The sequence below is a fragment of the Eulemur rufifrons genome, chromosome 16 (assembly GCF_041146395.1).
Source record: "Eulemur rufifrons isolate Redbay chromosome 16, OSU_ERuf_1, whole genome shotgun sequence".
In the NCBI taxonomy this organism is placed as follows: domain Eukaryota; kingdom Metazoa; phylum Chordata; class Mammalia; order Primates; family Lemuridae; genus Eulemur; species Eulemur rufifrons.
This window is the reverse complement of record NC_090998.1, coordinates 73,881,564-73,894,293: the sequence shown is the minus strand read 5'-3', so window position 1 is coordinate 73,894,293 and position 12,730 is coordinate 73,881,564. Positions and strand designations below refer to the sequence as shown.

Genomic DNA, 12,730 nt, shown 5'->3' with positions numbered 1-12,730 from the left:
AAAAGAAATCTTCAACTCCTCAGAACTCCATTATGTATTTAAACAATATAGGCCCTGGCAAAAAAGCACACTCTAATGTTTTCACCTTCATTAACTATATCAGAGGTGGAACAGCACAGACAGGTTGGCTTTACAAATAAAAACCAAACAATAAGAAAATCCTATAGCAATAAAATAAAAATATAAATTATGTATTAAGTGCAAAACTACTATTTAAAGGGCATATTAGGAATAAACATTTTTATTTATTTATTTATTTGTTTTTGTTTGTTTGTTTTTCAGCTCATTAAGGGGGTACAAAAGATCAGGCTATATACATTGCCCATGCCTCCCCATCCCCCCGAGTCTGAGCTTTAGTTGTGTCCATTCCCTAGACAGTGCACATCACTCTCATCATGTAGGTGTGCACTCCTCCCCTCCCCCCACCCCATCCCCCCCAAGTCAGAACTTCAATCGTGTCCATTCCCCAGGCAGTGCGCATCGCACTCAGGAATAAACATTAAGAGCATATAAAATCAATGCTGGTCTTCTGAAATCTTAATTTATGTCAAACTAATATCTCATCAGACCCCAGCTTTATCTCATCTACAAATCTGATAAAGATGCCTTTTATACTGTTCACAAATTAAGATCTGATAAAGGACTCAAAAATATCATTAGAGAAAAAACACAGAATTTGCTGTCAGAACATCAGAGTTGAAGTCTAGCCTTTACCACTTATTAGCTGTGACTTGGATACATGGCTAAATGGTGCCATGCCTCAGTCTTCTCATCTACAAAATGAAGAATCAGGTGAAATCCTGGATAACTTTTGAAAATTATAATGCACTATGTCCAAGCCATTATATAAAACTATGAATGATCTATAATAACTATTCTTTATAATTCTCCCACTGCATAGATGAGGAAAATGAGGGCAGTGAACTGCCCATGATGACATTATTTGCCTTATTCCAGAAGTGGTTTAAGGTAGCCTATCAGAATATCAAAAATACAAAAATGAGACATCAGAGTAAATTAGAAAGCAAAAATTAAAAGAAAAAGAACATAAAATAGAACCTGAAATAAGGGGAATACAAAACCATAGATTTGGCTCTAAGCCCTCCAGCAGCCAACATTAAAAAAAAAAAATGCCAGGTTATTTGCACAGTTCATGATGTTTCTGATATAAAACAGACAGACCACTCAGGTATATAAAACAGCCAATTACTCAGGTAAAGCACAATTACTCTTGATTCTAAGACCAGGAAAAAAAGAGTGTCTTTAAAGAGTGCCCATAAAGAACTATAATGAACAGTACATTCAACAACATCTTCAGAGGAGACACACAAAGGCTGATGGCATCATACTCAAACATCTGTCTGTGGAAGAATTCTATCAAGGGCAAATACAAAACAGTCCCTTAACACTCCTCTCCACTGGTCTGTCTCCATAAGGGAGTAATTTCAGAGTACTTAGAGAAATAGGTATCTCTTAAGTCATTCTCAGGTAATATACCATTTCTCACAGTCACACCCTTAACAATTTCTGAGTGGAAGGATTAGGACATTATAATCTCTGGAAGATTCCTGGAATCCAAGTAACTTGTGATCATTAAATACAGATTCACATGCCTTCATAGGCTAAGGGAAGGGCTGACATCTTCTCTTGAGAGTAGAAGGATCTAGCAAGAATGGATGCAAGAACAAAAAGAAAGCTATCCCACCTCCACATGGAGACATATCGCAGAAATGGCTGACACAGGCAATACCTTCCTTAAAAAACAATTTAAGTACTTCTCTCAATATAGATAAAAATGAAAGTCAGCCAGGTGTGATGGCTCATTCCTGTAATCACAGCACTCTGGGAGGCTGAGGTGGGAGGATTGCTTGAGGTCAGGAGTTCAAGACCAGCCTGAGCAAGACTCCCCCCCCACACACACACTCCTCCCCACCTCTACAAAAAATAGAAAAATTAGCCAAGCCTGGTGGTGTGTGCCTGTAGTCCTAGCTACTCAGGAGGCTGATGCAGGAGGATTGATTGAGCCCAGGAGTCTGAGGTTGCAGTAAGCTATGATGATGCCACTGTACTCGCACTCAAGCTAGGCAGACAGAGTAAGGCTCTGTCTCCAAAGGAAAAAAAAAAGGAAGTCAAGCCCCCCAAAATCTGATTCATAAAATTTTAGCCTGAAAGATTTTAAAGAAAAGTATAACCAGATATTCAGTGGTCCCTAATACCCAATAGCCCAAAGGGCATCCAAGATTAGAATTAAGTGCTCTGAATCTTAACCTTTATTCAATACTATACAATCTCCTTCAGTCTACCTAATATATTTTCAGATCCCTAAGACGTTTGGTTATATCATTTATAGAAATGCAAAACAAGTAGGAGCATATTTTATACAAATTTGACACAGTATAATATAAAAGTTACTAATAAAAAAATCTCACCATATGCACACATTTTAAATAATGGGACTCCTCCTTAAATATTCATCAAGAATCTCATAATTTCAAAGCTGACAGGTAAATTGCAAACTATGTTTACCCTATTACCATATAGTGGCACCACTTTAGCCATAGCTGATAAAATTATTCTTTCAATTATGTAAGTTTTAAATTATAAAATTTTTAGAAACTCATCCTTGACTTGCAGTAAACCAATTCATATTGATATCCCTTAGCTGAATAACAGCTAAAGAAAATACCAAAAAGTTTGTTAAACCAAAGGATTTGCTAAATAACTATTAGTTTCACTAAATTCTACCTCTATTAAGCCTCAGTTTATTTCCTGACATATTATCAGGACCTAAGCAACTTTAAACCTACTCTTCAAACCTGTCGGTTAATAATCATTTTTAATTTATCAAGTAAGATTAAGACACTAACGTCCTCTCTTCTTCTTCTTCTTTTTCTTCTTTTTTCCAGTTGTTCCATCCCCATCACCATCTCCATCTAAGAAAAGTTCAAACACATTCATTTAAACCTCATAAGCAGAGGGAAAAAGCAAATGCAAGTAGACAAGTATTCAGTCTATTCAATAAATAAACAAACAAACAAACAAATAAATAAATGTATGTTCTTTTAGTTTATTTTATCTTGCTTATACCTATTCTTTCACTGAAATAATAGGAAGCAACAGTTTAGCCAAGAGGGAGGTAACATGATCTAGGAGTTATATTGGTTGAACAATATGAAAATGCCAACATTTGATTTTCAGTGTCCCTCATGCATCATATAATCTAATTCACATATGATGTACTACAATTTTAACAATAGCCTTGTTCATTGCATTAAATGTTTGCTGAGTTCTTAAGTGCCAGGCAATAGGGATAGAAGAGGAAGTAAGATAGTTTTTGCTCCAGAAAAAACATTCAGTGTCTAACACATTGCTACATACACTAGGTTCAACCTAAAACAAATGATTCAAGATGTATAACCAATTTTAAACACATGCAACAAATCTTTCCAGCTGTGTGACCTTAGGCAAGTTATTTAGCCTCTCTCTACCATGGTTTCTTCATTTTTAAAATGTGGTTAAGAAGGTCCTTCTTTCATACTCTAATTCTTCTGAAGCTAATTTACCTTATTCAATGCCCAATGTGTCTGTATTCAGTACAGAATAGTAGCCACCATTTATTGAAGTTTTTATGCCAGGATGGCATCAGAGCCAGGACCTGAATATATTAAACTATTTATGCTTATGGTTGCAACCATTATATCATGCTGCAATTTGTTTTTACATGTCTTTCTTTCATGGCATCCCAGGATAGTCTTCACAGGCAGAGAGACTGTTCATGTTTACTTCTGTATTAATTACTATGCCAAAATCAACTGATATTTGTTGAATGACAATTACACAGCCATATGCAAAAAAAAAAAAGAAAAAAAAAAACCAAAAACCCTCAACCTTTACCTTGCACTATATAGAAAAATAAATTCTAAATGGACCATAGACCTAAACTAACAGCTAAAAATATGTAAAACTTCTCATGCGCAAGAGGCAAGAAAAAAGGGAAAAAAAAAAAAAAGTATGTAAAACTTCTTGAAGAGAACACAGAAAATCTTCATGACCTTAGAGACACCAATGATTTAATTTTCTGGACGGAACACAAAAAGCACTACTCATAAATTAAAAAACAGATAAACTGGGCATCATCAAAATTAAAATTGTGCTACAAACAATACCATTAACAAAGTAAAAAGACAGTCCACAGCATAAGAGAAAATAGTTGTAAAACACATATCTCATAAAGAACTGCATCCAGAATATACAAAGAACTATTACAACTCAGTAAGATGACAATCTAGTAAAATATGGACAAAAGATTTGAACACTTCACCAAAGATACATGAAAGGCAAATAAAAGCATGAAAAGATACTCAATATCATGAGGAAAGTGCAAATTAAAACCACAATGACATATCACTACAAAAAAAACCCCAACAATACCAAGTCCCTAAAAAGGATAGGAAAAACTGAACTCTCAACCATTGCTGACAGGAACGAAAAATGGTATACCCACTTTGGAAACAGTTTAACTGTTTCTTAGGAGGTTAAACACATACCATATGTCCAGCAACCCACTCCTACATATTTACTCAGGAGAAATGAAAACACGTCTACACAAAGACCTGCATGCAAATATTCATAGTAACTTTATTGATAATAGACAAAACCTAGAAACATCCCAAACAGCCTGCAATTATAAATGAATAAATTAGGAATACTACTCAGCAATAAAAAGGAATGTACTACCAAAATATATGCAACAACTGGATGACTTTCAGAAGTATTATGCTAAATACAACAAGCCAAACACAAAAAGCTGCATACTGAATAATTCCATTTATATGATATTGTAGTAGAGGCAAAACTACAGAGACAGAAAACATAACAGTGGTTGCCAAGGGAGCAAGAGAACTGACTATAAGAGGACACAGGGGAACATTTTTGTGAAGATGGAAATGTTAAATGGAAATAATCTATATCTTGGTTCTGGCAGTGGTTACACAATTGCATACTTTCTCGAAACTCACCAAACTATGCATTTAAAAAGGATGACTATTATTTTAAGCAAATTGTATGTTAATAGGCCTGCCTCAAAATTGAATGAATGAATTACCTCCTGCACATTGCCAGCTGCCCACAGGATCAACTTTTCATACCGATACCCCAGTTTTGAATTCAAGACAACCAAAATTACACTCAATACCCTCTTCTTGGCCTGCAAACCCCTCCCCCAACCTCTAAACAGCTCTAAATCTCAACTTCGTTATTTCAGTCAACAGCACCTATACCCTGGAGTCTATTAATGCCTCTCTTTCCTGCTCCCCAGAATGAAAGTGTCCAAGTCCTTTGAATTCTGCTTCCACACTACTGTTCCACTGGACTCTTCCTTTCCATTCCTATTCACGAACATTAGTTTTAAACTTCATTACCACATGCCTGGGCTATTACTAAGTGGACTTTAAGATAATCTCCTTGCCTTTTCTATACATTTCCTCTCCTGTAAACAACTCTGCATATATATGAAGCCTAAATTATTTGTTTATAACATTTTTAGAAATGCTCAATGGCTTTCTCAGTGAATCATCTCATAGGGATGGTTTGCACTGTTCATTATGCTTCAAATAATTTCTCAGTATTATCCCTACCCAAAATGGTCTCTTCTATTTGGTTTTGTTCAAGTCCTATTCCTTCCAATGAGCCTGCCGTTAGCATTCAGCCTACAATTCCACCTCCAAATTTCAATACATCTTATTGCAGATACCCAAATACTTTTCACCTCTGGTTTATCTCTCCACTATACCCAGATTCTGAAATACTAGCTTTCCATTCCCTCAAAGATCTCCCTTTACTTGACACATTAAACTAAAAAAACAAAACAAAACCCCCAAACCAAAAATCTCTCATAACAGATTAGTATTGGTTGATCCTGATTATTGAAATTAATTAGGAAAATGACTAGCTCAAACTGGAAAAAACTACAAATATTCCTAAAATCTTTTTAATACACTGAAAATTTCCAATCTGACAAAAATTTTTCCCTTTCAATGTCAAAAGTTTCATACAATTTCATAGTGGTGCAATGGAATAAAATGCACTTCAAGATTAGCACTGTGATACTGTATGCACAGTAGGTCTACAGCAACCCATTATATTACCTTCAATTTTCAAACCCTTTTCTTGTTAATAGCTCAAAATATGTTCCTAACCTGAAGCATAATCAAAGGTTGAATGGAGAAGAGGTTTGCTTAAAGGAAAGGGAAAAGCTAACAATTCTCTTGAACCTTGGCACTTTTTTCCACCAAATGCAGACTGTAAGCTTCTTGAGGGCAGAAAACATCTTTTTAAAGGAAAAACTACTACTTTACATCACCCTATCACAATAATTAAAGTATAGCTCCTGCTAATGGGTGATAGGCATAATAACCCCAGGCTGGCAATGCTTGAGGTGGAGCAGTTGGTCATGGCAGTATATAACTATAAATTCAAAGAATGGCAAAGTCCCATCTCCCTTTCTGCCAAAAGGGGCTACAGAATACTAATTTGTCTTTCCTAATCATCTCTCTCTCCACTGTCTTACCGATAGCATCAATTACTAGAATTCCAGCAATTACTATCTTAAAAGAAATCTTATAGCACCCAAATACCCACAAGAGTCTAGGGTCAGGGAATTTCTAAGAAACTTTGGAAGTACTCCAATATGCTCCTTTGAGAATGAAGAGAGGTAGCTTTGGTATAGAGAGTAAAAGGAACAGACTTGGAGTCAGGCGCTAGCTTTGAAATTCTGGCTCTATTCTACACATAATAGCTGTGTTACACTGGGTAAATCACATAACCACCACTTCCCTATCCGTAAAATGAGAATAGTACCTACTTTGCTTGGTTTTGTGAGGTTAAAATGAGAATGCATGTGAAAGTAACCTGGAAAAGTACCTTGTACATACTAGTTGTTTATTATCAGTTAAATAAACAACCACTCCATTTTATTTTATTAATAACCACCACTTGGCCTTCTACCAAGTACATTTTTAAAAGTTGAGATCTATACTATCTGAGCAGCTAATTAACATGTTCAACTTTTTAAAGAGTTGCTAATATATACTTTTTTTGAAAAAAAGAGATGAGATCTCACTCTGTCACCCTGGCTGGAGTGCAGTGTTCTGATCATAGCTCACTGCAGCCTCAAACTCCTGGGCTCAAGCGATCTTCCCGCCCCAGCCTGCTGACTACCTGGGACTACAAGTGACCACCTGGGACTACGGCCTTGAGCCACCACGTCCAGCTACCTTTTCCTTTTTATCTGTGACATTAATGGAGCCCTTAAAAAGTGAAATGTCAGAAAATAGACTATCTGGACAAATAAATAGATTCTGCTTAGGAATGTCACATCTTCCAGCTTTTCTAACCACAAAGATCAAATTAACTATTTACCTTCATCATCATCATCTCTTTCTTTCTCTTCCAAAGCTTGTCTTTCCAATTGTTTTGCTACCTCATCCACTGAGGCTCCTGATTCTTTATCAGGTTCTTGTTGCCCTGCTGATCAAATAAAATAGTATAAGTTAAATCTGACACAGATACTTTCCTACTAGAGTATGTTCTAACAATCTTGAGGAATTCAAAAATCCTTTTCTCATAAGTGTGCAGGGGGAACAAAAACAGAAACATTATTGTAAACATAACAGAATTTGTCTAATGACAGAGAAAAACCTTTCATACCTAATATTGTCCATTCATTAATTCACTGAACAATATATCCATTACACATGTTAGCAACTAAAAGGTAAACAAAAGTGAGTTGGACCCTATCCTCAAGTAGTTTAACTTTTAAAAGTAGTCAGTCATTAGACTCTAAACACTTTAATTATTAGACAGATACTTAAGATAGGCAATAAATGTGGAAGACCTTAGGAAGAGGAGGATTCATGTGCAACATAGTGGGGGGGGGGGCCTTCTGAGCTTCATGAAGAACTGTCCTGATAGGCTGAGTAAAATCAAACTAAACAAAAAAAATATAGTCCATTAGTAAAAAACAAAATTCCTGAACATCTAAGCACAAGACCAAGTCCTTCATCTGGAAGTGATTACAACCTAGCTGTAAGAGCAATATGTCACGCATGGAAAGAAAAAGTATTATCAGGTAGCACATAATGAAGTGACATTCTGGCTTACTGAAGAGAATCCATACTGAGAAATACAACTGTTAAAAAATATTACAGCCAGTCAGCTGAACACCCTACAGAACAAACTGCAGTTTGGATCTCATCTGAAAGCCAGGAACAGTCACCAGACTATGTCCTGGGGTTAAATCTTGTTATGGAAGAGTCCCAATAACGCTACAACTCAACCTCTTCCACTCCCATCTAATCAAAATTTCAAAAAGATGTACATTAGCCTTCTACAACAACCTCTCATAACTCTGCATTAATCACTTCTGGCCTCTCCATTTTTCTCTTTCTTTCTGTGGCTGATTTTAACTAGGAAACAGGTAAAAAAATTTTTTTTAAACTGAAAGAGCTTGTGCAACAAAACATTGACTTCTCAAAAAGCAACTTTTAAGTTCCTACCTCATAAGATCCAACTGTAAACTTTCGACTGTTTTCCTTGCCTTACCAGTGCACTCAGAGGACACCTCTGAGAAGTTCCATTCTGAGCCACAGAATATCCTACCTGCACTGCCTGCAAGTGGCATCACAATTCGGGCCTAAAGGCCCTAAAGCTTGACTCTGCTGTGAGATTAGGCAGGTGAAAATTCGCACCACCACCACAAATCCTGCAATTACTCAATGACATGAGCGCACGGGCATACACACACCCCAGAAGTGCACCCCGCAACAAAAACCCCAGTGAAAACAGGATGGTGGGGGGAGATGTGATCGGGCATTGCATTCGCCCACACCGCTCCTACCCTGAAGGAAAACACGTCCCAGTTTGCCCCAGCAAAGAGGCGGCAATACGGGTCAGAACCGGACTTCTGAGTTGGCCAAACCGCGCGGAAGACGGGGGTGGGGGGGGCTGTGCTCTGGGCCGTTTCAACACCGTGCCACGGTCTGTGTGGGAGCTGAGTTCTGGCAATATAAGGACGTGGGCCCAGCGACCCCGGAGCTACCACACGCGAAGCTGAGGCACACTTTTCTCCTCCACCCCACCCCCACCGGCCCTCCAGTTCCACAGGAGATGCCGCCTCTTCCCGGGATTGGGAATCTGTAGTCCAGAGTTCCCACCCTCTCAGGCCTGGGTATCAGTCTAGTCCGAAGCTCCGGGTCCCCGGTCCCTGCAACCCCCGCCGGGCCTGCGCCAAGCCATTCGGCCATTCCTGACGGGGACTGGAAAAACATAAAACTCCTTTTACCTGCAGCAGCCCCTTTACTCTTCTTCTTCTTCCGTCTTTTTTTCTTGGCTGCCTCCTCAGCCGTAGAAGCGGCTCCCTCCTCCCTGTCGTCCGCATCCAAGTCGCCATTCAGGTGGCTCCCGGAGGCCGCTGCCTCCTCCACGCCCGCCATGTTGCCTGAGAGAGCGCGAGGGAATGAGACAGAGCGGCGAGGGCCCGCTCCTTCTTCACCCACCTACACCAACGGCGCCGGAAGCTGCTCTCGATGGTGGGGCGCAGGGAATGCTGGGACGGAGAAGGACTCGACTGAGGAGATCCGGGGAGCCTCAGGCCAGGCGTTCCTGCGTCTCCGCCTGGAACCCGGCCTGGGCGTGCCAGGCTGCAGTAGGCTGGAGCCAGACCCGACTCCTGCCTTGCCCCGCGCTTTGGGCGTTCCCGGTGCAGTTCGGCCTGCGTAGGGTCAAGTTTAGAGGTGATCTGGAGGTCCAGAATAAGCTGTCGATGCCTGTGCCTGCCCTGTGAAAAGGGACATTCCTACCTTTAATGACTCAAAAGGACTACGTTGATATTCATACTTACGGTTCACGACGAGGCAGGCAGTCTAGGCACTTAAGGAGATAATTTTGGACTCTGAAGTTCTCTGTTAGTTTCTCGTACTACTACTCTGAAGCCCTGACGGTTCCTTGTGGGATCCCCTCACAGTCCTCTCACTTTCCAATTCATGACAAGAATTACAGGTTTGGAAACACGGGGACATAGAGCCTCTCCCATTAATGTGAAAGATGACACTCCAATTTCTCTATTTCTGGTCACCTTCCCTTTGGATTTAGGACGTTTCACCAGAATGTAAGTGAATTTTGCCCGTTTCTTTACCTCAGACCTTTTATGAGAGAGCCCATGTTCAGACTGCAGTTTGAGATTGAGTTTGTGGCCTACGTGGATTGTGATTGGCTGCCTGCACCAACTCCTCAATTTCTCCTAAATATGGCTCTTTGTCCATCCAAAGAGTTTAGGTGTTTTTATTAGCTTTAAACTAAGCATCAAGCTTCACGGGCATCAGAATGTCTTTAATGGCTTTCTTGCCATTAGTTTTACAGTAAACTTCTTGCCAGTAGTTTTACAGTAAACTTTACACAGGCCCTGACCACAACTGCATAAATGTATATTATCTGTATTAAAGGTTCAGGCAGTACCTATCCAATCCTACTAAAAACTACTTCTCTTATTCCTTTACATATCTTCATTTCTCTCTCTAAATCCATCTCTATTTGGATTTTTAAATTGCTTTCTCTGTATTAGTTCTGTACCTATTTGAAAATAGTAAACAGACAGCTTGATCTGGTTGATAGCTAGCAATACAAAATTTGCTAAACCAAATACAATGCCAAAAAATAGAAGTAGTTTCCATTTATCCAAAATCCTTTAAAATACCCAATACCATTCAGCCTCTGCATAATTCTCTAGTCTCTCCACACTCTTTCCTGCTCCAGCTCTCAAAGTTCTTTCCGACCTTGAAGATCTCCTACTTGCTGTTCCTTATGTCTGGGCTGCTCTTTGCCTGGCTGACATTCACTCACTCATTTATTCATCCATATATCATACATCTATCCATTTATTCAATGCTTAGTATGTGCCTGGATCTGGCAATACATGGAAAGCAAAACCATATATGGTTCTTGTCATCATAGAGCCAATTAACAAAAATAAATATTTATGATGCTAATTAAAGTAAATTTACAACTAGTGCCATGAGAGCATGTAACGAGGGAATCTGCCTAGATAGGATAGTCCAGTAAAGCTTCCCTGATGAAGTAGCAATTAGGCTGAGATCTAAAGGATAAATAGTCAAAGAGGAGGGGAAAGGTTTAGGGAGAGGATTCTTGGCAAAGGGAAACTAAGGAGAGATCCATTGTATTTAAAAGAGAAGACAAAGGCCAGGCGTGGTGGCTCACGCCTGTAATCCTAGCACTCTGGGAGGCCAAGGTGGGAAGATCACTTGAAGCCAAGAGTTTGAGACTAAAAGAGGAGACATGGATTCTAATTTTAGCTATAACCTTGTGTCTCTGGACAGCTCATATCATCTTTTTGATCCTTGGTTTTCTCATCTGTAAAACAGAAGGGAGGGAATATGACACATTTAAGGAACTAAAAAATAATCAGAATGGCTAGAATGCAAAGAGATGGAGTAGGGAGTGAGTGTGATGAGGGGAGACTGGAAAGGTAAGTATAATACGCGTTGGAGGAAGGAAAAAGGTGGGAGGAGAGCTTACAAGGCCTTTTAGATCATTCTCAGGGCTTTGTCCTTTGTCGTAAAAGGAACAGAAATCCCTTAAGTGTTTTAATGGTGAGGAGACAGTTAATCTGATGAGATTTGTAGTTAACATGATCAGATTTTGGAAAGATATCGTTGGCTGCAGTGTGCAGTGTAGATTTGAGGGTGGCCAAAATGAAAGCAGGAAGACCAGTTTAGAGTCTATTACAGTCATCCAGGCAAAAGACAATAGTGGCTTGAACCAGTGTGATGGTGGATATGAGGAGAAATGAATAGATTTAAGAGATATTTGGGAGATAAAATGAGCAAGACTTGGTGATGAATTGTATGAAGGGGTTGAGAGAGAAGAAAATATCAAAGAAGCCCTTAAGGTTTGTGCTGATGAAACTGGATGAATGGTAATGTAAATATCAGAGCCAGGAAAATATTCCAGATTTGAAAGGGAAGATCATGAGTTTGATGTGAGATATGCAGAGTCTGAGGTGTCTTGGGGCATTCAAGTTGAAATGTGAAGAAGGCAAATGACTACAAGGGACTAGAGCTCAAAAGAATAGTTGGGGCAAAGATAAAAATTTGAGTCATCAGCTAATAGATGCAAATTGGAACTTTGACAGAGATAAGATCATCCAGCAAGCATATCTAGGCTCAAGAGCTATACCTGAACTGTACAACATGGTAGCTACTAACCACATGTGGCTATTGAGCACTTAAAATGACACTAGTTCAGTGCTCGCTTCGGCAGCACATATACTAAAATTGGAACGATACAGAGAAGATTAGCATGGCCCCTGCGCAAGGATGACACTAAAAAAAAAAAAAAAAAAAAAAATTGTTATAGCCTCAGATGCGAGAAATGACCACCTAAAGACTGAATTGAGCCAAATTAGGAGTCTTTATTAGCTGGCCAGCGACCACCCCCTGTTCTGGGAAAGTCCAGAGACAGAGAATGGCCCTGAGCTTAAGGTGAGCAGGGGTTATATACCTTCACCACTAACAATACTAACAATACACATATGGCTAAAAAAACATGTTGATTACAATAATTCATAAGCAAGCAAACTTATCGAAGCAGATAGCATCCATTAAATCAAGGAACATTTCCTTATGGAACATCCAAGGAACATTTTCCCATGGAACTG

At 39.1% G+C, this 12,730-nt stretch overlaps 1 protein-coding gene and 1 non-coding gene across 5 annotated transcripts in view; one reads left to right on the top strand and one right to left on the bottom strand.

Moving 5' to 3' along the window:
- METAP2 (methionyl aminopeptidase 2) overlaps positions 1-9,636 on the bottom strand; it is a 31,873-nt gene extending 22,237 nt beyond the window's left edge. Inside the window, exons 1-3 of one of the 4 annotated variants that reach the window (XM_069489507.1) lie at positions 9,341-9,636; positions 7,420-7,527; positions 2,868-2,933 (exon numbers count right to left, since the gene is read on the bottom strand). In XM_069489507.1, coding sequence (XP_069345608.1) covers positions 2,868-2,933; positions 7,420-7,527; positions 9,341-9,491 — 325 coding nt within the window. In that variant the 5' untranslated portion in view covers positions 9,492-9,636. The remainder of the gene's footprint in view (positions 1-2,867; positions 2,934-7,419; positions 7,528-9,340) is intronic. The other 3 variants (XM_069489504.1, XM_069489505.1, XM_069489506.1) reach the window with 3 other exon arrangements.
- A 2,681-nt stretch (positions 9,637-12,317) lies between these two features.
- Positions 12,318-12,425, top strand: LOC138397665 (U6 spliceosomal RNA). Its single transcript, XR_011235798.1, has one exon. It is a non-coding gene; the product is annotated as a U6 spliceosomal RNA (small nuclear RNA).
- The last annotated feature ends 305 nt before the right edge of the window (positions 12,426-12,730 follow it).